The sequence below is a fragment of the Pseudochaenichthys georgianus genome, chromosome 4 (assembly GCF_902827115.2).
Source record: "Pseudochaenichthys georgianus chromosome 4, fPseGeo1.2, whole genome shotgun sequence".
Taxonomy (NCBI): domain Eukaryota; kingdom Metazoa; phylum Chordata; class Actinopteri; order Perciformes; family Channichthyidae; genus Pseudochaenichthys; species Pseudochaenichthys georgianus.
Window position 1 is genome coordinate 24384710 of NC_047506.1, and position 26071 is coordinate 24410780.

A 26071-nucleotide genomic window follows, 5' to 3' on the forward strand; every position below is an offset into this window, starting at 1 on the left:
TAACCCTGTTTTATGCAAACAGCTTTATGAAACACATCTTGGTTGCTTTTACCGTAAGTTTAAAAAAATAAATAATTGGATATGGGAGGAATGGGAATACCCAGAGGCCGCACCCTCTGCCAGCCTTTCACGAAACAAAGCTTCCCAAACCTTTTAGCGATTCATGCCGGATATGTACAGCGTAGGGCACTGAAGAATGATGCTGTTCCTACTTTGTATGGACCAGCGGGAGATTCGGGTACACAACCTGTAAGTATTCATTGTTGTTTGTGTATTTATGATGTTTAAAACAAACAAGGTATCTACCACGACTGTTTAAATGGGTAAACGTTTTTCGGGCTACTACGTTGGGATCGCAGAGAAATGCTCTCATTCCCATTCTCACAGCATTATAAACCTTTTTCTTAATCAATATCAAGCCACACTTATTGTTTTTACTTCGGCTGTGACTGTTTGTGTGTGCTCAGGATGAGTTTCGCTTGTTCTCGCTGTATCGCCGACACGGAAGCTCCTCGCAGCAGATTGCAGGAACGAGCCTCTCAATCAACGTTGCGACCAATCAGAGCACACTGGGCTCACGGCCCGTTTAGGACAGAGAGTGAATACCGGTGAATACACATACTTTACAGAGATGCTGTATGAGAAACCAATGTGAGTTTGGAAAATTGCACAGTATAAATACATTTTAGTATACCTCAACAATGGAATTATGATCAGCAGAAATGGCCATGACATGGGACCTTTAATATCAATTTGCAGTCTCCTAACCGCCAGCCTCCATTACTGGGGTTATTTACGTTTATTTTTCTCAGAATAGACAAAGCAACAGAGGTATTTACAGTGTTCCCCTTCAAGTAAATATTGCTTAATTTAAAGTAAGTGTCTCCTGGCTGGCGGATATAATCAGGAGAAAACCAGTCCAAACTCAAATCTTCTGAAACAAACGGGCGTGTAATGATTATGATGCAGAAACAGGGACGTGCACAGGTACGGGCTAATGTTGCCCGGGCAATGGCCCGTTTGGCCTTTTTGGCTGACCTGCTCCTCTGGAGAGGGCGAGAGTTTGTTTTTGTTTTTTCTGTTGTGGCCGAATCAACATGATGAGCCCACAATTAGTATTGTAGCGTCTCGCTGCGGGAAACACGCTTTGTCAGCGCTGTCATCTGCCGGTGCGTTAAGACCACCTCAGTGTCGGATTTTGGAAACTTGATTTTGAGTTGTCTCATAGCAGTTAGGGTATAAGGGACAAACCAGGGGACTTTACTTCCTCTTGATATTGTCAGTTATTTACAAAAGAACACCTAAATATAGCCTACTTGTTGTTGTTGTTATTGTGCTTCTGTCTTTCTGTGTCTTTTCATCTATAAACTCCCTCAACGGGGCCGCTCGCTCTCTTTTCTTGATCGCCCTCTCACGGGTGAACAGTTCAATGTCCCGCTTCATTGTAGGATATCAGCCATGTCTCTACCACTTTAGTTTGACCATCTCCGTTATTAAGTTATGGAATACTAAATAAATAAGTAATTAGATACCTTACCGTTACTGCGCTCATAAAGAATGATAAGAATAAGAATAATGCGTATTGAACTGGTTTCATCAATTAGTGAGTTTATTTAAGGTAATTAGTTAGAGGCCCTATTTTATCAGTATGTCTGGACTGCACAGCATTTACAATGATCAAACTACATTAGAACATACTTGTCCCCATGTTGTCTTTAATAGTTACTAACAATAGATATTTTAATGAGATATGGACCGCAAAACAAAAAATGGCCCTGGTTTTCATTTTTAAAATCAAGTCACCGAATGCAAGTATCACCTTAACTTATTTTGTTACTGATCAATGTAGTTGATAGTCGGGGGGAGGCCCTTTTTCCAGTTTAGAGCAATAGCCCCTCCAAATGTCTGTGAACGTCCCTGTTCAGAAATGTACATCAACTGAACTTTTAGTGTCTTCTGTTTGATATTCAGAAACTGCCACTTTTTATATGACATCTAGAGCAGAAGAGGCAACAACTTCAACCGTCATAAAAGTCACAAACTCACAAAACTGGTAACTACTAATTCCAGCAGGGCTTTAAAAGCATCAAGAGATTTCAAAAGATTTCACTGTGTGTGTCTAAGGCCTGCCAGTCAGAAGTGAAAGATGAGTGGGACACAAAACCAGAAGAGGCAGAACTGAAAGCTACCCATTGAAGCATAGCAGCTCCAAACACCAACATTTAATCTCCAAGCCCCCAACATCAAAACCATAATCCCCCACATGTTTCCTCAAATCAATTTTAAGTAAATATGCTTCCATTTTATGTTTCTTTTGCATTTTGACATGTAAACTGACATTAATTTGATCAAGTGGATGCCCAAAATAATTGTATATGAGCTTTGCGATCAGAAAATTCTGATGGAAGAGGACTCAGTAGCTGAATAGAAACCTTGTTGAAAGGAAATAGGCCACAGTGTGTATTATGTGTCTAAGTACATCTACACTGTATCTCAAACAGCGACAAGCTCATCCTATCCACAAAGAGAACACCCACAACAACATTACAGCCTCTTAAGTGCATTGAGGAGACTGAAAACTAAGTTGAACAAAAAAACACTCTCCTGGTTCCTAGGTTCCTAGGTTCCTGCTCAGCCTTCACGCCCGACATCAATCAGCTCATCACCTCTATCACTCTCCTGGCCCGCTGCTCTTCCAACACACCTGCCTGCCCTCAGCTCATCACATATCCAGCGTATCAACCCTGGCTCTGCTCCGGCTCGGTGAATGATTGTCTTCACGGCTGAAGTGGTAGCTACGCTCGGACCAAGGTGTAAACTCTATCAGATATAGCTTTCCTTGTTAACCAAGTCATTGCTTCATTGTTTCCTGTGCTCCAGGATTTCTGTTGGCTCGTATGCTCATCTGCCTTAGCCTCAGGTTATTGAGCCTGTGGCCTTACTGTCCCGACACAACTCTTGTCCTGATATGATGTCAGCATCAATGTTAGTTGTCAAAGAGGAGAGACAATTAATGTTGCACTTGTACAGCTGTAATGGAGTTCTTCTTTGTGTCTTTCATCATCTTTCATCTTGTCCTGCCATACATGTCAAGAAGAAGCAAGGATGCAATTTTCGTGTCCAACGATAATAGAACCAAAGCATTCTATTAACAGCATAATGACAAGAGCACAGACAAAGACCAGTTCATGTATCTTAAATGACAATAAACGCCTTTGTTTAGCTGAAACTATCCTTACAAATGTCATTCATGTTCCTGTATCAATATCATGTGGTTTTATAAAAAAATATAGTAGGATTTGTGAATAAGGTAAATGGTTTTATCTGCCAACTTCAACTATCTGTAAAACATTTGGACAGACCTTAGCAATTATCTTTTTTTATTTGTATTAAATACATGTGTGTTGGTTTTCCAGAACAAACAACAAGCCTTGTGTACAAAAGATGGCAGGTACGTGGTTAGTATCCAGCAGTGAAATGTCAAGGTAACCTGAACATACATTTATAATTTGCTTTACTGACATTCTGTACCAGGACAAGCGTGGCCTGACAAGCCAATCGATATTTCCCAAATTCAAAATACACTGCAAAGCCGATGTACCAGTTTTAATTGAACACCATCCCCCCACCATACAGATGGGATGTAACAAGCTGGCTCAGGCTTCAAGCATTATATTGTTAACCAGGCTTTACCTTGCTTGGCATACAAGAGGTTGTCTAATCATCTAATTTGTATTCTTAAAAAGGCAGACCATTAGTCACATATCTGTTTATCACATGTCAGCATGTGTCTCCGCTGGTCTCCCCGGCGACAGCCAGAGAAAGAGAGAAATGAACAAAGGAAGAGGGATATATCAGCTGACCACATGCCACCATGCCTCTGCTGTATCTCCCAAGACAGTCTCCAGCTATCAGCGGGTCAATCTGTTGACAGATGTTCTGCCCAAACCAGCCTGGAAGACATCCGCTCGCTCAGAGAGACACCTTATACTAACTCAGGGTGTGCAGCATGCCTATGAGACACATGCTCACACAGTATGAAGCTTGGTCATGTCAGCGTGGAGCCACACACTTCCAGACTCAGTGTAGACCACCAATGTGAGGGGAGGGTAAGCACGGCCCAGAGCAAGAAACCTTTGCGAGCATAAGGCAACAATAGGTTAGTGTTGTCTACAGAGTACAGACCATATCTTTTTTGTCTCTAGTTCTCAGAAATATTATTTAATGTTTAAAACAATGGAGGTAATCCAAAGGGAAAACAAACAATTAATCAGCCCAATTTGATCAATTACAATTATTTTAATTGTCAGACATTCTCTGGAAACATCTTTTCAAATGTGAAAAGTTACTGCTTTTCCCTATTTAGTTGTAATAATCTAAACTAATTTAACCGGTTAAAAATGCCTTGTTCATATAAAACAACACATATTGGTAGAGAAACTTAACATTCATCAACAGAAAAATCAAAATATGTCACATTGCTTGGCAAACTCTTTAATTGCTAACCAATTTTTTCCAAACATGCCTACCCAGCCACAGCCTGTTCACCCTGCTGCCGTCTGGCACAGATACAGAAGTATCTGCTGCCATACCACCTGACAACAGAGCAGCTTTTATCCTCAGTCTTTGAGACTCCTCACCTCCACAATCTACCATGAATACATCACATAGAAGTGTCTGTTTTTGCTGCTTTTACATATAACAGAGACAACTGCCTTCCATCCACTGCAATGCCATAGCACTTGTTGGAAATGGAAACGGTTTTGTGAGTGAGTTTGAGTCTATATTCCAATACAGATTTTTTTTTTTGTAAAATGCATGTTTACAAATTTGAATGCAACTTTGAAAGCAAACCTACTGATCCAATGAACTTCGATTCTTTATAAACAACCACAATCTATCAAAGTAATAGATATTAGTGGGTTTATCATGGGAGGCGTGTGGCGCAGTGGATTAGTGTGCTGGTGTTAGGATCAGGGGTTCACAGGTTCAAACCCCACTGCAGTCAGCATGTCGTTGTGTCCCTGGGCAAGACACTTCACCCCAAATTGCTCCTGTGGGGATTGCCCACAGTATTGAGTATGTAAGTCGCTTTGGATAAAAGCGTCTAACATGTAATGTAATGTAATCAAAGAAAAAGGGGATTCGAAGACTGATTAACTTGTAAAATGTCATATGCTTCTATGAAATGGTAATGACAAATAATTCCACATTGATTTTGTAAGTAATTCTTTAACATTTACCATTTTAGATCACCTGTTTCTTATTAAAATGCACAGAGGACACTTCAACATTTGGGTTTGTGCAGTGCTAGCATCGAAAATACATGAGAAACTCAAACCCATCACGTTTGTGTCACAGAGTTCGGCAAAAGGGCAGCTGTACCGTGGTATGCCACAGCTATTTTCTGAGTCAGTGAGGATGATTATGTAAAATCTGCAATTTTAGCAATGTGTGAGAGATGTGTGGCCGTGGGAGAGGAATTTAAACGTTCCTCCTTGAGGTAGAAACCTGAGCAGGATCAATTGCTGAGCGGGGGGTAGCAGGAGAGATGGGGGTTACATTTAACTACAATGTTTTGGTATATAGCATTTGCAATTTCTTAAGAGTTTACCGTTGTTTTTGTTTTATGTCCATGTCACTTTGACGAGTGCCACACTCATCATGTGCCTTGAAGATGTTGTGTTTGAGAGCAAAAAGTATGGCTTTGTGCGTGAGTGTGTGAGGGTCGTCAAAGTCAAGTGTTGGTGTGTAGTCAACCGCATATGTTCGCTTGAGTACACACACATAATGTACACACCTGCTGTCAAAGAGATGTGCCTCTGTCTCTTTCTGAATCCACCCTGAGGGCTGCAATACAACAGCTGCATCCAAGTTCACTTTTCTTCTGTCTTCTGTCTCTGCTTCCCTCCCTCCCCATCGCAACCTCTGCCCCATTCACTTCTGCCTTTTCCTTTCTGTGAGTCTCGGAGGACAGTTTGCCAGTGTTCAACTTTAAATTGGATCCCCAGCTGACTGTTGCTCTCTGCTGTGGCTTTCCTAAATCTCTTTAAAAATAAATACAGTGCACTCAAAGAGGCAGTGAAGTAAGAGTTGTACACGTTGGACTCTAACATGTATCAGGCATCACCTAAGAGAAAGATACTGCTAATATATGGTAACAGTTTTTATCAATGTCATCAGTTAGGGCAAGACCATGTTTGTGAAATATATTGCTTAGTTTTTGACAATATTCATACTTGAATTTGAATAATGGACAAGATTATACTGAAAACAATGTGACGTTTATCATGAACATTATCATTTTTCTTTAACTAGCTAAATTAGCATTTCAGCACTTTTGATGACAAATAATAAGCTCAATGACCAACTGGAAAAAATAGACCTGAAATAAAATGTGTGTTAAGAATACCTTTTCTTCCGTAGTCCTCAAGAGCAAAATGCATACAACATTTACTTTTACAGTACATTTGTATGTTAGCACCACACATTAGCCTTAGTCTGCTATACTATAAATGTGTTAAGAATTGTTGTTAACCTCAATATTGGAAACACCTCAGGCCTACAACACATGTAAGTCAATGAAACAGTGTTGTTTTATGTGACTGCATTATATACAAGTTTCCTTTTTTTGGGGTAATTCACTTTAATGTCATAGCTCCTGACAAATTCTGAATGTACAATTGTAGTCAACTGAGAGATGACTGAACGTGATTTAAATATTGCAAAACAAATGTCTGCTGTGTATATGATTGGGATGGCAGAGTGTAAACCAAAGATGTTGTTCCAGTGAAGATATTATACAAACAATCAAGTATTGTGTACACTATTGTGTGTACTCCAGGCAAGGACCCAAATAAAAAATGTATTTGCTCATTGTGAGGTGAAGAAATGTGTTTCAGCTCAGAAGGGTCCAGCTGGGCCAGAGGCTTAAAGCACACACAGCATTGTATGTTTGCAGTATAGCTGTATTTGTATTGTAAATACTAAATCTGGCACATCTCCGCCTGTTCCTCCCATCTCTATCTTTCCTCAAAGACAATGCCTTAAACAAGGGCCAGTTCTCAAAGTCCATATTTGCAATCTCAGGTTCATTAGCGAGAGCTTTGCCTATTAAATAATAATAACATAAAAGGCATATATAATTTGATGTAAAATCTAAAGCTGACACACGTGTAAATGCTGATGGTTCCTGTGGGTGTCTGACATATGTCAGACACAGCTTTATATTTTAAATTTCACAGTAGTCAGAAATTGCCGGTTGGATTACAGGCCTGCTAACAGCCACTCAAACACCAAGAGCTTGTTAAAATGGCTCCCCTGTGGGAGGGACCTGACACTTATTGGCTCTCTGCTGCGATGTCAAACTGCACACGGCTAATCACTGGGTTCACCGTCTCTATATGCACAACTTCTTTCTTCTTTCTTTAACTCATTTTCTGTCTTCGATCCATCTTTTGCTCTCTCCAACTCTCAGGAGATCTCCTATCATCACTGATGTCACGCAGAGTAAAACTGTTAAACTAAAATTGCTCCCGTCGAGTTTCGGCTCTGCCCTCGTTTTTGCTTTGCTCCAGTTATACTGAAAACTAATAAGGAGAACACAAAGAGAAAGAAATACAATCACACAAAAGCCTGAAATGTGGGGTCATGATTGGGGCATCGTTCATGCCTCTGACATTTTGACAGACAAAAGCCGTCACTCAAGAGTACACGTGTTGGACCTGAACAATAATCTTCCTTTTTCCTGCGGTCACTTTCTTTCTCTTCCCGTGCCGAACAAGTGAACGCCCTGCTGCTCCAGCAGAGCGGCTCTGCGGCCCGAAGAACAGAAGCCTGTGGCTGTAAAAGGCAGGTGTGGATGAAACCAAGCAAGTGTAAAAGTGCTATTAAGGAGCACTGGCGCTTAAAGAGCACCTACTAAATTGATGTTTAAACTAGAATAGAAACACAGGACAAGGGTTCCTCTAATCGGTGCAGGTAGAGAACTGAAATTATTAGAAGTGGTTTTGACAAAGAGATAAATAACTTCTGACATCTGCAGAAACAGTGATATATTTAATTGATTCAACATTATTTCATAGTTTTCATTTGATCCTTAAGGTCGTTTATAGTTTTTTCAGGCTTTTCAAATTGTGAAGATCTTATGCTTTGTTGTAAATACATTTTCTTCACTGACAGTTGCTTTGTGCTTCTTGTAATTTTGAGGGAAACACAAAGAGGGGATATTACTAAAAAGATTATCATTTTGAAATTAAAATATTAACACCCATATTAAATATATTTGTCCTGTGTTTCGAAGTGCATGAGTTTGTTTATTTTGATGTTCACTTGGACAGACTAGTTAAATAAATTACTGAATCATTATGTTGCCTTTCAGACCATTTACATAGAACAAATATATATCTATAAAAACAAACTAGAGGAAAGGGAAAACCCAAAAAAAACATAATGGGGTCCCTTTAAACATAAAATAGAATGATCAATTGACGCCCATTGTACTTCCATATGAGGTCCAACAACATGCCAACTAATGGGCGAGTATAGCTGTCATGGTTTTGGATTTTTGTTTTCCTCCTTGTGTCTTGTCTGATCCTACTCCCTGTGTTTGATTTCCTGGCGTTAGTTTCCCTCCTGTGTCTGATTGTGCCTCATTGTGTTCACCTGTTGCCCTTGTGTTTCTGCCTGCCCTGCCAGCTGTGTCTTGTCCTGTGATTAGTATTACCCTTCTGTATATTTAGTCTTGTCTTCCCCTGTGCTCCATGTCTGTTCGTCGTCATTTCATGTCCCTGTCACCTATGCTTGTCCGTATCTCCTGCCTGGTCCCGTCTGTAAGTTTGTTCCCGTCTGTCGTGCTCCCCGGTTTTGTTTCTGTTAATTAGTTTCTTGTTTTTTCATGCCTTCGGCTTTTTATAATAAAGCTCGCTTTTTGTTAACAAACCTTTTTTGTATTTTTTAACTGCACTTGGGTCCTATTTTCCCCAATCCTGACAATAGCGTAGTATGGGCCAGGCTGTTCAAAAACCTTGCTTTTGATTACATTTTGAATATTTTTCCATGTATTTTGTCCCCTGATACTTGATTGATGTCCTTTACTTTAGTTTAAACAGTGACACAGTCCTTAATTTCCAGTGTGGCTGTGAGACCATATGCCCACGACAGGAACCCTCAAGAGGCTGGCACCGTGCCCACTCTCAACCAGCTGATAAATAATGGGCCATTATGTTCAATCATATGCTGAGATGAGATGTAAAGGGTCTAAAGCTCAGAGCTGCAGTAGGCATACATATATTATGCATACAGAATAGAACACAAGGAGTGACTTTCAATGCTACTGTATATCACCATTAGATAAACAGCAAAACATTACTATCTTTAAAGATGCTTTTAAACAACTTCACGTCACATCTTCTGTCTTAACACATGTACAACAATGCAGTTAATAATTGTCGGTGTACAGAGGAGGTGTAATCATCAACATCTGCCTTTTTTTTTTTAATCTTGTAAAATTGTTGCAATCTTTTTAGCAACCATTGCTTCCTTTATCCATAATATGCCTTTGAAAAAAGGTCATTCAAAGTATTCTCCTATTCTCTGTTTTTAATCTCCTCTCTGGTCAGTAGGCAGAGCAGTTGGAGAGCGGCCTGTGGACAAGATCGAATAAAAGCATTTATTTGTGTGTGCTAAATTATTTAGCCTTTATCTTAAACAAAGGGTAATTGATTATATTGCCTACCTCACATGTTCAAAAATAGAAGACAGAGAAACTAAAGCAGCATCCCATTGAAGTCTGTCTAATATTGATGTGTATTGATGTGACTCTTTGAGCTGCAAATGAGTTGAAGTGACAGCATAACGGACCCAAGCCAAAACAGAAAGAATTGTAGGTGAAGGATTCCTTCATTCCTTTTGTGCCCATCATTGCTCTGTTTCAATTATAGTCTCATATCAGGGAAATATAATCTATTCAGACTGGTTGTTATGCAAATAACCTGAGGAGTTTGGCTGGCAAAGCGTTTTATAATGTGCGAGCCTTCTGCTTCTCACTGCAGTTGAAAATCAATTCACACTTTTTTAAACATGTCAGCATTGGCAGCTGCAGTAGAGATATAGTGATTGTCGTTAAATGTTGGTAATAAAAGGTGCTTTAGATGCTGATTTACTGTTGTTTATATAATCAGTATATGCACAGGGCAGGTTGTTTACAGCAGGCCGCTCCTCTTGTATCACAACACTTTCTGGATGCCTATACTGTAAGCCTATATTCATCCCCTCAGAGGTCACACACCAACAAAGATGTCCATGTCAAGCATAAAGCTGTTTAATCCCCTCTGCTCTACTGAGAATGTTAGTATCTCCCAGCTCATTGGGCCCATTTCACAAACCATTTCAAAATGTCTTCTTAAAGGCCACTTGCACAATGCATTATGGTCTATAGTCTATTATTTTTCATTCCTACTGTATATGCAAACAACAACTTGGTTGCAGTCAAATTGTCCAAAAAGCAGCTCCCATCGTCTTTTCCTATCCACTGTTCCTTGATAAAGTAACGTTCATATTTCTCCTTTTGATCATTATAGTGTAGAACAGGGTTTTTCAAAGTGTGGGAAGGTGAGCCTCCCCTCATAGAACATAACAGCCGCGCCCCCCCTCCCAATTAGTATTGCTATTATTATTGTTGCTATAATGCAGGGGTATTCAATTGCATTTCAAAGAGGTCCAGTAAGAGAAAATGAAGACCGTTTCTCTCCTCTTGTCTTGTCTCTGTGTGTGTGTGTTTGAATCTATCTTCACCTCCTTAAAACATTAAACAATAACTTTTTTAAACCTTTTTATCTTTATGTTTTAAACATATTGTATAAAACTCCCCCACTACTTGGACTATTCCTTGCACCCCTCTAGAATAAGCCCGAATGGTCTCAACCATATTGCATCAGTAACGTGCACTAGTTGTTATAACAAGATCGCAAGGACAGTGGTAGCGATCGAAAAATTGAGTGTTGTTCAGTTTGTGTGTTGTGGACAGTGGCGGCGCCAGGGTATGGCTGGGGTAGGCTACAGCCATACCAAGAAATGGCTTAGCTCCACCATGAAAAAGATGTTAAAGTAAACAAAATAAAGTCTGCCAACTCGGAGTAAATTGCACAGACAGCAGTTAGTAAGATTGATTTCAGTAGCCACTTGTCTGGAAATACAGAAGACTAGAAACGGTTTTGAAAACTGTTGTCACATAGTGATCGTCTCTCAATAGAACATCTTTGATAATGTCTTCTGGCCAATCAGAATCACGATCATGGCGTGGTGTTGTTGCAGGAAGTCCCGACGAAGAATGCTTTTGCGGTAGTGCATCTCTATATACATCGATCCAATGAAATAAGACCAGAGTTGGGTGTAACGCGTTACAAAGTAATAATAATAAGTAATAATAATATTACTTTTGTTGGTAACGGAGTAGTGCAACGCGCTACTTTTATAATTCAGTAATCACACTACAGTTACTAACATTGCCCCGACACGCGTTACTTCGTTACTTACTAAAATCAGTCATAATCAAACCTCAACAAACACCTGCAAAGAACACATGCTAAGGTGAAGCTAACGCACAGCTATTTGTTGTTTGTTCATGTAGTCTGTTCTTCTTCTCTGTTTTCCGGTTGTTGCCTGTTTTGAATGACGAGTTATTGCCACTCACGCATGCGCAGTTCGTACGTGCTCGGCTGAAGTCTTTGCGGTGTCTGGTTCCAGTGCAACACATGGCCAACACGCAGGAGAACACGCCGACACAACAGCGTGAGCAGAGATAGACTGCGCAAAATATACAGATAGCAGGAGACAGAGGACAGCCATGGTCAGATAGGAAAACATTCAGGATCTGGATCAGTCTTATGCGACAATGGAAACTGAACTAAACATTTGAAACTTTAGCAGTCTGCGTGATCTGCCTGCAGGGAGGGGCGGGCCGGCCCTGCGAGTAAAGTAACGAGTAAAGTAACGAGTAAAGTAACGAGTAAAGTAACGAGTTACTTTATGTAGAGAGTAACGAAGTAGTGTAATATATTACTTTTTTTAAAGTAATATGTAATATATTACTTTTTTTAGTAACGACCCCATCTCTGAATAAGACCCCAAGGTTTGATGATTGACAGGTGTGTCGGCTGTCTTTCATTTTGACACACAGAACAATGGGGGCTATCCACCCTTATCCACAATGTAAAAGTAATTCACAGCCTCTTCTCTCTGTGAGGAGCAGCAGATTCAGCTTTCAGAACAAAGTAACAAAAAACTAAAATGGCATTCATTTTTTTTTTAAATATGTCGTGTAGTAATAGATTTATTTATTTTTCTTCTCAAGAGAGTACCAGAATGTGTATTTTATGTTAGTATTTCAAAAAATCTCCTGGGGCAGAATCCCCCCCAGACCCCCCTGCAGGGGTTGGGTTTTCAGCATGTCAACTCTTTCACTTGTGGGGAAATTGCAGGATTGTCTCCAGGTCGCCCTTTTTATTTACTATAAGACAAATGTGCCTTTTATTTCATTCAATTTGGATTGAGACAGGGAAATAATCTAAACCTCACGCGTGGCGTTTCACTGTCAAGGGTGGCGATATAGCGTGTATGTAATTACATTGCAAATACTGACTTGAGCCCCACCACTGTATGGGTTAGCCCTACCATAGATTACCCAACAAAAATACTCTGGCGCTGCCACTGGTTGTGGAACATGCATGTCCGTGCACGAATATATACCACACACCCAATTACAATTGAATGTTCAATTCACTACCCTGGAAGTTAATAAAGTTGTTAAAGTTGGAACAGCCGTTCTTCCATGTCAGTCGCCGACACCTTCTTACAGAGGACAGGCACATCTAGCTACAGCATGACCCATATATTTTTCGCACGACATATTTTTTTAACATTTTCAACATCGTGGATGCCAAGGGTGTAACTTTGGTTTCAGAAGTGGGGGGGACACAAAACAGGGGGTCCTCCGCAATGAAACATTTTCTCAATTTAATTCCATTTCCTGCCTTTCTACAAACATATTAGGGACTATAGTGTTAACAAATCCATGAAAAATGTGTAGTGTGCACACTTTTTTACTATCCTATCCATGTGAACCCGTTTTATTTGTGATAAAAGGGAAGAAGTTGACTGCATCAATCTGGTGCACTTTGAGGGCAACGTTAAGAGATTTATGGATACAGGTCTCAACACTCATATGAAACAGAACTGTATATATTTCAATAATCAAAAAACCATTAGAATATGCTCACAACCAATAACAAATCATTGATAAACTCCTCTCTCCCATCTTTATCTTACCTATAGTCTGCATTCTTTCTTTATTTATGCATATTTGACTAATCACTCCCGTTTCAAACTGTGTTTTTTATTTTTGTACTGACCTATAGTACACATTGGAAGGATTTCTTAACTTATTTTATATTACATAGATGGAAATATTTGTTTACATAGATGACCCTGGGGGGGTATCTCAGTGGGTTTCAAACGGTTGTTTGAAACCCACTGAGATACCCCCCCAGGGTTGCCAAAGCACCCCCTAAGCACCCCCAATAAATATGTGTTTTTTTTGTTTGTTTTTTCGAAAATCATCATTATTATTTTTATTAAATTAAATTAGAAAAAGTATTGATTACATCAATGCAGCTATGTGAAACAAACACATTTTGGACCAAAAACATAAAGCCAACACAGGTGATATGATTAGGCCAATGGCCAGCACCCATTCGATTTTTGACCTACCCATAGGCTAAATTACTTTGTGACACTTGAGTGACTACCTGTTAGCTAGAGCACCAACTTATTTGCCAACAGCAAAGTGAAAATGTATCGTTTTTTAGTCCTTAAACGTCACTCAATCAAAACCACCTGAGAGGGATTCTGCACATAATAGCCGTGTGTGTGTGTGTGTGTGTGTGTGTGTGTGTGTGTGTGTCACGAGCCATTTTGTGTGCGCGAGAGAGAGCTCTCGCACCGGTGGGTATCCGGAGATCGTTGTGGTTAGCATCTGGTGCAAGCTAGCCAAGCTAACGGATATAAGAAGATTTTTCAACAACAAGGTGGAGGGAGAACTCTCTGTCAGACTGAGAGTCTCAGATAACCTCAGCTCAGGTGAAATAAAGGACTCTGTGTTTAGATAGTTAACTTTCATCTAGTTATCTCAGTGGGTCTCAAACGGTTTGTTTTAAAAAGGGGAGTGATCTATAAAGAAATAGAAAATCTGTTCACAGTTCTGTTTCATATGGGTGTTGAGAGATGTATCCATCGATCTCTTAATGTTGCTCTCAAAGTGCACCAGATTGATACTTTTAACTTCAATATTTAAAAAAAACATCTTCCCGGGCGGGGGAGCATGCCCCCGGACCTTACTAGAGGAGGTGAGGTCCACCCCCCACTTGTAAAAATAGCACTTACCCCTGCTTACACCTATATGCCGGCCCGTGAGCTGATTATCGAGCCTTCATTGTAACAGTCGCGGGTACACTGTGTGTGCGTGTGGGGAGTGTTGCAGTAGAAAATTCAACTGTAGCGCTGGTGCATTAATGGAAAACCCTTAATGTTTGAGCACCCTCTATGAAACGTCAAGCTACCCCACAACACCCCCTAGAGAAAATCTCTGGTGCCGCCACTGACTCACGGAGCGTCCACACTACAGCTTCAAAAAAAGCTTGGAGCTGGGCGTGTCTGGAGCTTGGGGATTTTATTCAAGCAACACGACCAACAACCAATCACATGAATCTCCCGCCCCCGACATACAAAGCAAAAAACCCCGGGGATTTTATGGGAGCAATATATATATATAAACTCCCCAAACAGGCGAAAACCTACCAGTTTCACCCACTGTCTCTGCCACCTCCCTCCATGCCTGGTTCCTCCGGTTTGTATCCCGGTAGGTGAAGAGGGTATGGTCATACAAAACCGGGTGATTTGCTACGGCGATAGTTAGTTTCTCCTCCAACTTTTTTTGAAATATAGAAATGAACGGCGGGATATCTTTCCCAGCTTAGACGCGGTTTGATTGGCTACGGCTTGAGCTGTCAGATTTTCAGAAACGAGATTTGATTGGCTACGGCTTGAGCTGGCCAGCGGAGACGGACCGCTCTGCTACCCACAATTCAGTTCGGCGAAAAAGCGAGGCAACGTGACGTCACCCCATTCAAAGTGAATGGGCAGATTGGAGTTGTCGACGCTGTCAACGCTGTAGTGTGGACGGGCCGTCAGAGTCCATTGCATCCCTGAGCTGACGTTATCTCTCTCAGTCTGACAGGAGAGGACTCTCCCTCTCCTTATTGTTGAAGCAGCTTCTAATCTCCGTTAGCTCCAAGCTAGCACCAGATGCTAACAACAACCCCCGTAACTCTCTCAGTCTCTCTCTGTGGCTGTTTCTCAATCTCGAGGATACTGGCTTCCAAGCCAATATTTCAAGGATGCTACGTCATCGAGTGCCACCAAAGGACTGTTCCAATCTCCAGCATACTTGGAATTCCACTGAGGTCCTTGGTTTGGGGGAAATTTCAAGGCTGCACATGGGTAGACTTCGCGTCCTTAAAATCCCCACAATGCTTTGCGCACGGACCAATTTCAAAAACCCTTGCGGAGAATGGCTGAACCGACGCAGCACACATTTAAATGTAAGTATGTAGTGGCGTAGAACATGTGTTGGTAAATATGTTACATTTGTTTGTTATCACCAAAAATGTGTTCCGTGAAAGTAAAGCAAGTTCATAATTAGATAGACATCGTGATGTATTTATTTTCGGTATAGTTTGTTGAAACCGTTAGAGAGTGGCACACTTGTTAGCCTGTTCCATTCTTCTTCGTTTTCCGAAGCCGTGGCTTGGAAGCATACTTGCTTCGTTTCTGAAGGAAGTGACATGGAAGTACGCGACTACCAAGCCAGCATCCTCGAGATTGAGAAACTGCCTCTGTCTCTCTCTCTTTCTATCTCTCTCACAAGATGCGCTCGTGCCACACACACACAGACGCTCCTCCGTGACGATGACTGCTTGCGTAAAAAAATAATAATAAACACATTTAAAAAGTGGGGGGGGGGGGACAAATGGGATTTTGAAAAGTGGGGGGGGATATGTCCCCACTGTCCCCAGTGGAAATTACGCCCATGGTGGATACATTCATATGCTCCCGGCAACACACTGAATGTCAACTTTGCCTCCTTATTACACTCACCCCTACTTTAGTGGGAACAATGAGTCTGCGTCTTTGATGCACACAGGAATAAACGCAGATCATCCTCTGGCTGCAGCCTTGACCGGCACTTGCTTTTGATCAAAGTCAATGCGGAAAACCCGCACTGACACAGGTAGGTGCAGGTGAAGGGAATGAGCACTTTTACAGCCTTTTTGGCGAGGTGGGGGAACTCGGTCTCCACAGACAGCCCAAAGTGTGCAAGTGTCACTTTACTCGTCTTTTTCTGCGCCTCCCCTGAAGCTCTCTGGCGCTCCCACAGGGGAGGCGCGCCTCACACTTTGAAAACCGCTGGTGTAGAACATTCAAAATAAAGCACTTTGGCAAGTTACCCCATAGATTGTAAAATGCTTAAAAGTACCGTAACTTTCACGATATGCATTTCCCCGTCATAATCGGTTGTTTCCGTGAACGGCCGAATGTTGTGTCACGGTAAATGTTGCAGCCGCAAAGCATTGTGGGACAGAATGTTCTCCTTTCCTTTCGCAAAGGAAGGTCCAGTGTTTCCTAATCTAAAAGGAGGTTATAAAGGAAGTTTCTAAGCTCCTTTCCCATCATCGAGAGCAGTGGTTCTCAACTGGTGGGTCGTGGACCTGTTTCGAGTGGGTCGCGGATGTGTGAGTGAAGAAAAAAAGAATGTGAAAAAAGTCAAACTTTTATTTTGAAGGTCCGATTTTCTAACGCTGTGTTGGACTGGAAGTACCGGAGACCATAAACGGTTTTGAAAACTTCTGTCACAATAAAATGTTGTCAAATGTCAGGTGCTTCAGTATTTATCAGTAAGTTTTCTTTTTAGGGGGGCATTAATATGAAGGCTAATTTTCGACAGTAAAGGTATGCAATGTGTCATATATTATTTGTTTTGCTGCTGCTCTATCAATAGGCTATGTTGTTAGTCTACTGTAGAATATACATTTGTATTTACACCTAGATTTATACCATCATCATTATAAAATCGTCTTGAGAGGAATAATATGTATCCAACTAACCAGCAAGCATGAAATAGCATAATAATGTTTTTTTTTTTTTTTTTTTTTTTTTAATCATAGTGAGTGATGTTATAGGCTTCAATTATATCAGGGATTCACTCCTATCCAATATCTTATAATGTGTATTCTCTGTGTCATATATTGTGTGGTGTTTAGTGCCAAACATCACTATGTTTATTCCTCTCCAGTATCATCTTCTCAATAAAACATCTTTGCTGAGGTTTTTTCCGAGTCTTCTGGCCAATCAGAATCAAGATTGTTGCCGGAAGTCCCCACGGAGAATAACTTTGCGGTAGAACATTTATTACAGTCTATGGGTAGAACTATTCTTTATACATCCATGGGTACAACTTCAGATAAAACCTAGAGAATGCAATTCCTGAAGAAATTGCTAGTGGGAATGCTTTATGCTGAAAATCTGACGCTAAACTGCTATGCTGAAATGTAATGTGTAAGAATAAAGTGAATAATTTAGATTGAAATGATACATGAACACTGGAGGCTTGAATGTGTGATGAGAGAAGAAAATAAAGTCAAAAGGCTTGGAATAGGAACAGAATATTTGAACCGCAAACTTCTGAACTAAGTTTACGGCGAATGATCTGTCGCCATGGCAACGGCATTTGATGCCACCCTACGCTTAGATGCGTTGATGGCTGCATCGTTACCAAACCTGTGAAGTTTTGGGGCATTTGGAGCAGTTTCACTGAAGTTATGAGAAAACTGTTTCATGGCGAGCATTGTGTTGCCATGGCAACGGCATTTGAAGAAATCTCAAAACTGTCCCGTAGATGTCTTCACAGCTGGACTGTTGGCACACAAGTGAAGTTTTTGCACTTTTTGACAATTTTCATAGGAGTTATAGCGACATTGTCTTTTATGGTGAGGGATGCGTGGAAACGGCATATGGTGAGATCTCAGATTTGGCGTAGAGCTGTTGAGGCATGGACCGGTGATATACAAGTGAAGATTGGGGGACGATTGGACCGTGTCGATTGGACTTACAGCGACAGCATGTTTCATGGCGAGTTGTCTGTCGCCATGGCAACGACATTTGATGACACCCCATAATACGCTTCGATGCGTTGATGGCTGCACCGTTACCAAACCTGTGAAGTTTTGGGCTGTTTGAAGTATTTTCACTGAAGTTATGAGAAAACCGTGTTTTATTACATTACTCTCTCTCTTCTCTTGATCACCCTCTCTCTCTTCTCTCCCTCTTCGGCATATGATGATGACACCCCATAATTGACGGAGAGCTGTTGAGGGCAGGACCATTAACCTTTATCTGAAGTCTGCTGCTCTGAGCATGTCAGTTGGAGTGATTACATCATCGTGTTCCATGACACAGGTGTTTATATTTGAGCTAACGAGGTGTCCAGAGATCAAAGGTTTCCATTGTTCTGAATGAGAGATAAACCTCTTACATGTGAACGTTTTGTGGAAGAACCGTAACAGATATCTGTGAAATTTCAAAACGTGAAGCATGTCAAGGAAGTTGAGTATCTGAAGTGTAATTTGTGTGTACTTTCGGGATAATAATGTGGCCTTTTTGGCAGTTTAACTAAAAGGTGTGCAGCTGCTGCTGTGAAGAAATATCAGCCTGAAATTACAATGGGCTTTAATGGAGGAATGTTGAACGTTTTTGTCACTTCATGCCCTCAAGAGGCATTTTTTTTTGTTTATTTTTTGCTTAATTATTTGTCATTTTCCAAGCTACGAGATGTTTTCCTACGTTTGTCATGATAAATTATGTCTCAGGAATGTAGGATTTGGGAATTATGGCAGTTTTTAAAAAAAATATGAAGGCACATTTCAAGATTTCCTCCACTCTAGCTGTGACATCACGCACTCTAGTTAATGTTAAAATGTGAAGAAAACCTCTTTAACAAGGTTGAACAATGTTTAATATCTCTAAAAGTAAGAATCAGATTTAAAAGTTGTTGTACACGAATAATGTCAGAAAGATGTGTAACATTTTAAAGTTGGAACTAGAGAATGCAATTCCTGAAGAAATTGCTAGTGGGAATGCTTTATGCTGAAAATCTGACGCTAAACTGCTATGCTGAAATGTAATGTGTAAGAAGAAAGTGAATAATTTAGATTGAAATTAACGCGTTAATAACGCGTTAAAATTAACGCCACTAATTATTTTAACGCGATTAACGCATGTGTATTTTTTTCCTCGGCCGCCCCGTAGTTTCAGAGCGCATCGTGTATAAAATACCATCTACAAGCTGATGCTGACAGCCCCGCTCCTGCTGCCTGCTTGCGGCAGTCCACGCTCACCGGCAGGCACCGACTGGCCATCGGGAGGACCGGGAGGGTGTGTGCATGTGTGGCTCGAGCGAGAGAGACCTTACATGTATTGTTGTTGTTAGCATCTGGTGCTAGCTAGCTGCGCTAACGGATATAAGGCGCTGTTTAAATGAAAACAGAGGAGCGACATTTCGCCGACAACTGCGCCGAGCACTTGACTTTATGCAAGAAGCCAGACAGTGGGACATTGTACGATAAGTCAACACACTCAGTGCTCGTAACATGATTGCAGCGTCCAGGCAACACACACACACACACACACACACACACACACACACACACACACACACACACACACACACACACACACACACACACACACACACACACACACACACACACACACACACACACACACACACACACACACACACACACACACACACACACACACACACACACACACACACACACACACACACACACACACACACACACACACACACACACACACACACACACACACACACACACACACACACACACACACACACACACACACACACACACACACACACACACACACACACACACGAGAGAGAGAGGTTCCAGGTTGAATTGAGGCGAATATTTGTAATGTTCAGAGGTTGTTGTGTTTAATATTCATGAGAATATTTGTCATTGTTCAAATGATAATAAACATTTGCATAAAGCATATTTGTCCACTCATATGTTGATAAGAGTATTAAAAACTAGAAAAATATTCCTCTAAGGTAAATTTAGAACAGATAAAACATCCTTTCCAACAGGCAGCTGCAAAAATGCCTCAAACTGATCATACAATTGCAGAGCACCAAATGATAGTTGGCAACTATTTGGTGAACATAGTGGAGCATTACGAAGCTGAAAATTGAGATATTTCCCTCAGGAGTTGTTGGGAAACCAAACCGAGGTCGAGTTAAGTTGCCCGATACTCAAAAGATACTTTCCAACTCTCACATTTTGAACGGTCAAATTCTGCAAGAATAATGAAAAATACCTAACCGCATGCCAGGCAGGCCTTGCAAAGTCTGAATATAGAATTATTTGGCCAACGCATTGCAGGGTTCTGTTCATACAGCACTAAATGAAAAATGCTAAGAGACTCCAATGGATTTAAAATACTTGTAACTGGACTCGGATGATTTGAAAATGAAGATCTTTGGTTGACTGAGTCTTGCACTAATGGACTTGAGAATTGGAACTACTGTAAAAGACCACACTTAAAAACACCCACCTATCTCTAAGGCCAAAGATATAATACAGTACATAACTATTTTTCATCCAGAATCCACAGCAGACACTCAAACATTTGATATTGAAATTCTATGAAAGGTATGCAGTAAAAAAGTTATCTTTCCTCAGTAATTGACATGGCTCAACACAGCAAGTTTGTCCTCAAATTTAACAAGAGGATCGTTGAGTTGTGTGAAAAATTACAGCCAATGTGTGAAAATAAGGATTTATTTTCACACTAATAGAACGTATTAATCACATCTCAGTAAACATTGAGGGTGTTTTGTTAGAAATGACTTCCTGAAGCACTTAAAGCTGTGATATTGATGTCTGACAGCCTGTGGGTACAGAGAAGCATGGTATTAATGCCAGACTGACTCATCTGAAATTGCCTCTTGATGCCCAAACCGCCGTGGGAAACACACCACCAAAGCCAAGGACTCTGAGTTTCTGTGCAAAAGGTAAATATTCTCACAGGTTTCAAGTACCTTACAGCAGAAAATGTATTCTGAAAAACTATGAAAGCTACGTGGAAATAAATATTTAATACCAACAGGATGCCCTGAGGAAAAATAGCAACACTGGAGCAAAAACTGGTGAGAAGGATCTTCTTCCAGGCTCCTAGTTTTTCCCAGTTCAACTATATGTCTGTCACACATTGATAACCTGTCACCAGATGAATATAGAAAGCACATCTTTAAAACATGAGCTGGCAGAGCATGGTGCAGCGTACATACAGTATGTGCATATATGGTGTGTGTGGCAGCAGCAGTGCTGTCAGTGTATGTGCAGCAAGTCATCTGCATATCTCTTTTCAATAAGTGTGTGATAGCTTTCCCTGAGGAGATAATTTGTTCATCATTAGTTGCACACACAAACACAAAGTCACAAATTGCAGCTCGTCATGTTAATTCCAGCATCTAAAAACAGGATCTAGGAGCTTTAACCTTTAGCGTTCCCAGAAGATGACAGATGGGGCACCACACGTACGTGTACAGGCTCCGGGGAAAAGGACAAAAATAGTTTACATGTAGGAGCAGAAACGATATGTGCCGGTTTATCGTGTGTACAGTCCATATTTTACATGTAGCCATACCTTAGCAGCAACCAAACTCGGGGTTTCTAAATTAAATAGCAGCTCTTACATTCAAAAAGTTGAAAGAAATTAACTCCTCGACCCCTAGTCGACACTCAACACGGACACAAATCAGCAATTTCAGTGATTTCAGAGCCTGCTGCTGACTGGGTGTTTGGTGCAGACACATGACTTTGCCTGCCACCCCCCCCTCCCTCCCTCCCAAGACTTGTTTGTGGGATATGTAGCACTTATACCCAACAATATCCGCTGGGTCAGGGTTGGCATTGACTTTCATAATGACAGGGTCAAATGCCGGATTACTGTACTGCATTGTGGGTTCTATGAAAGAGAGTACATCCAGAGGGAATGTAAAGGTCAATGCATTTGGGCAGCCATTTCAGACTACACAGAGACAGCAAAGTGAGTGGTAGAGTGATTTTTCTTCATCAAAGGAAACTTCTCCAGTATTCTAGTCCAAAAATCTGAAAGAGTGCCTGATTTCGTTCTTTCAAAAAGCTGCTGTCTGGCAGGTACTGACCAGGTAGCTGGGTATGATCAAGATTAGAGATTTCAAAACTGGCACATTTCTCATTTCAGTCAGCCGGGTGAGGGCATAACTACATTTCAGAAATGGCAGAAAAACAGAGGAAGATAGGGGAAGATAGGGGAAACTAGTATGATACTTGACTTTTAAAGCAAATTTAAGCACAACATAAAGTACCACATTGAGGTTTTGCTGCTTTTTTTAACTGTCATTTCACCGTTTTCTATAAGGTCTGACAAAACAATGAATATGAAGACTACTTTTTGGGATCCTGAAAATTATAATAGGCTTTTTTCATACAAATGGTTAAAAAACATAATCATTTAAATTTATTATGAAAATGTGTTTATTTGCAGCCGAGTACTGAACTATAAAAAGAGCAAGCCTTTTGTAAACAATTAATTCACTTTCGAGCAACATTTGATCAGAACCTCACTAATATATTAAAAGGCTTTCATTTGTTCTAGTGTTTTTATTTTACACAGGGAACTATAAAACACTGCAGGTCAACACAAACCACCCCTTGATTCATTAAATTAGCAGGTACACAATCAGCAACAACTTTGATATTCCATTATTACGGTGAAAATAAAGTGTGGAAGTGTGCAGATGGGAATATGAAAGTGTGCACCGAGCGGCAGTGACAGTCAGCAGGGTCTATTTACACCAACACTCACTTGAACATCAGTTCATTAAGCACCTACTTGCCATGAAAAGGCCACCGTGACCACAAAACAACCCCCCACCCACACTGTACATATTTATCTCTCCTTCATCTTAATCTCCTACCTCTCACCCACACACACACCTTTCTGTGTAATCAAAGTAGACCTACCCTTCAACACATTTACATGTCTCATAATGAGGGAAACTTACTGCGCAGCCCGTCATTACATGCACCATTAAAACACAGCAGTAGACTAATCTAGCGCTTCCATAAGGGACAGCAGGAGGAGGAGGAAGAAGAGACATGATAGAGGACAAGGGAGTGTAAGCTAAATACAGCAGGAGGTAAAGGTGAGTACGCGGGGAGTAGCAAGCCGGAAAATACTGGTCAACAAGATGTAAGGAAATAAGAAGAATAGGAGAAAGAGGACCTTAAGGTGGTGGAGCAGCGTTGGCATGAGCAGAACGATATGCTTTGAATTTGAGTAGCATTCACGAAGAACATAAAAGAAGCAGTTAGCATGGGTGGAGTGAGCTAGAAACGCAGCAGGTGAAGAAGTGAAGTGATGCATGGGGAGGAAAAGCAAGAGGAAAATACTTGAACGGGAGCAAAGGGAGAAACAGTATGCTATGTTTTGGAAGGAGAACAAAACGATGTTTGAGGAAGAGCAGCAGGAGTATAATTTGTTGTACCACATGGAGGACATGCTTGGACAGGTGCAGTTCCAGTAGGTGATCTTTGGGAATAACAAGCAGGAGCAACACACAAGTCATAGTAATGTTTTGGAAGGAACACTGGAAGGATCAATAGTAATGTAACGGAAGAGGAGGAGGTAATAGTGATAGATATAGATTCTTAGGGGTGAGCAACAGAGTAGATGCTCTGAGAGGAACAACAGGAGACTGTAAGATCAGAAGAAAGAGCCGGTAGAAAAAGGAGAAGTAGGACAGCAGGAGTCAAATGTGATGCTCGGAAAGGAACAGAAGGTGGAGCTTAGGGAGAAGAAGCAGCAACACAATGTTTGAGGAGAAATAGATGGAGCAATGCTTGCAAATGGGCGGCAACAGGTACAGCGGTCTACGAAGGAGCAGGAGGAGGGATGCTTGTGAAGAAGCAGAAGGAGCATGTGTTGATCATGTTTTGGGAGAAGTATAGCAGGATGGCATACTTGTTGAGGTGCAGCTAAAGAAGCAGGAGGTGGCGTTGGAGGATGAGAAGGAGCAGCAAGAGCAGCATGAGGGGATGTTGGACGATGAGAAGGAGCAGCAGGAGTCAAATGTGACGCTGGAAATTGAGCAGTGGCGGTGGGAGAGACTTTAAGAGAAGCAGCAGGAGAATCAGCTGGGAATGCTCGGGAGACGTAGCAGGAGATCATACTTGTAGACGGGCAACAAAAGAGGCGAAAGGTGATGTTTGCCAAAAAGCAGGGGGAGATGATGCCTTAAAGGGAGGCAGAGGGGGGGGGGGGCAGCAGAAGGTTATGTTGGGCATGAGGGGGAGAACCAGGGGAAGGGGTGCAGCTACATGGAGTGACTGAGCACCTGTGAGCTATAATTATGATTCACGTTGCTGCTCCAGGTGAGCAGCAGGAGGGGATTTAATAGCGCCATCACAGTGCACTGGAGAGGAAGAAACACAGTGATGTTTGGCACTAAACAGCACACAATATATGACACAGAGAAAGAGAATACACATCATAAGATATTGAATAGGGGTGAATCCCTGATGTAATTGAAGCCTACAACATCACTCACTAGGATTAAAAAATGAAAATAAAATAAACATTATTATGCTATTTCATGCTTGGTGGTTAGTTGTATACATATTATTCCTCTCAAGACGATTTTATAATGATGATGGTATAAATCTAGGTGTAAATACAAATGTATATTCTACAGTAGACTTAACAACATAGCCTATTGGTAGAGCAGCAGCAAAACAAATAATATATGACACATTGCATACCTTTACTGTCGAAAATTAGCCTTCATATTAATGCCCCCCTAAAAAGAAAACGTACTGATAAATACTGAAGCACCTGACAAATGACAAAATAAGTTTATCATGGTCTACAAAAAGTTAAACTGTGAGACTATTAGAACAATGGTTGTTAGCAGTGGGGCAGCTTGAATCACAATTAGCCTAAATGAACAGTGAAACATTTAGCACACCTACCTTCGACTGCGCACACCGAACTCAGCACACAGAGAAGAACCGCAACACAAGTGGCCCGCATGGCCAACATGACTCCCCGCCTGTACTCTCGCATTATCCGGCTGACAGTAGAGAGAAAATCCCACAGAAACACGCTGTATTCCTCTTGTAAACAGTCACATCGCAGCCCTCAGTGTGTGTATGCTGCACCGGCAGTCAGCGGGGACTGGAGCAGATACACTGCAGCTGGCGCTGGGTTCTCTCGCCTCTCACACCTCTCTGACCAATCAGGAGACAGCATGGCGGATCGTAAACCAATCACCCGTTCTGTTCCACCTGACCCAGACTGAATGTCAAAGCCGGCATGGTGGCTTCTGTGACGGGACAGTGACCCCACGTGGTCAAACTGCAGTACAGCAATACAAGCATCAGACTCCACTCATATCTGTGTTAAAGCAAATGAAGCTAATTCATGTTTTCTCTTTTCTGTATCATTATTTTTATTCAAACGGTTACATTTTCGTGATTAATTAAGGTGTATCTTCTCTTAAACTGAGAAGTTAAACATTGATTCAGGAAATTTGATAACCTATTGCACCAAAAGCGCATCCACATAAAAACAAAGCACAACTCTTCCTAAACTACCATAGTTTTCCTGCTTCTTCTGCTACATGTATCATGCCTTCACAATAGTTCATGTTTTTATGCAGTCTCGTTAATAAACATTAGGCAATACATGATGTATGTTACTTATTGATCATCATGGAGATTTAAAATATAAATCCTTAGCAAAAACTCTTTTTTTATGCTCAAATAGCACAATAATATTAGTCATGTTTTTTTATATTTTGCATCTATGGTGATCTACATGTATG

At 41.1% G+C, this 26071-nt stretch overlaps 1 protein-coding gene across 1 annotated transcript in view; it reads right to left on the minus strand.

Moving 5' to 3' along the window:
* Nucleotides 1–25396, minus strand: part of LOC117445655 (ephrin type-B receptor 1-like) — a 115708-nt gene extending 90312 nt beyond the window's left edge. The window contains exon 1 of the mRNA XM_034081430.2: nucleotides 25218–25396. Within this exon, the coding sequence (XP_033937321.1) occupies nucleotides 25218–25311 (94 nt within the window). The 5' untranslated portion in view covers nucleotides 25312–25396. The remainder of the gene's footprint in view (nucleotides 1–25217) is intronic.
* Between the last annotated feature and the right edge of the window lie 675 nt (nucleotides 25397–26071).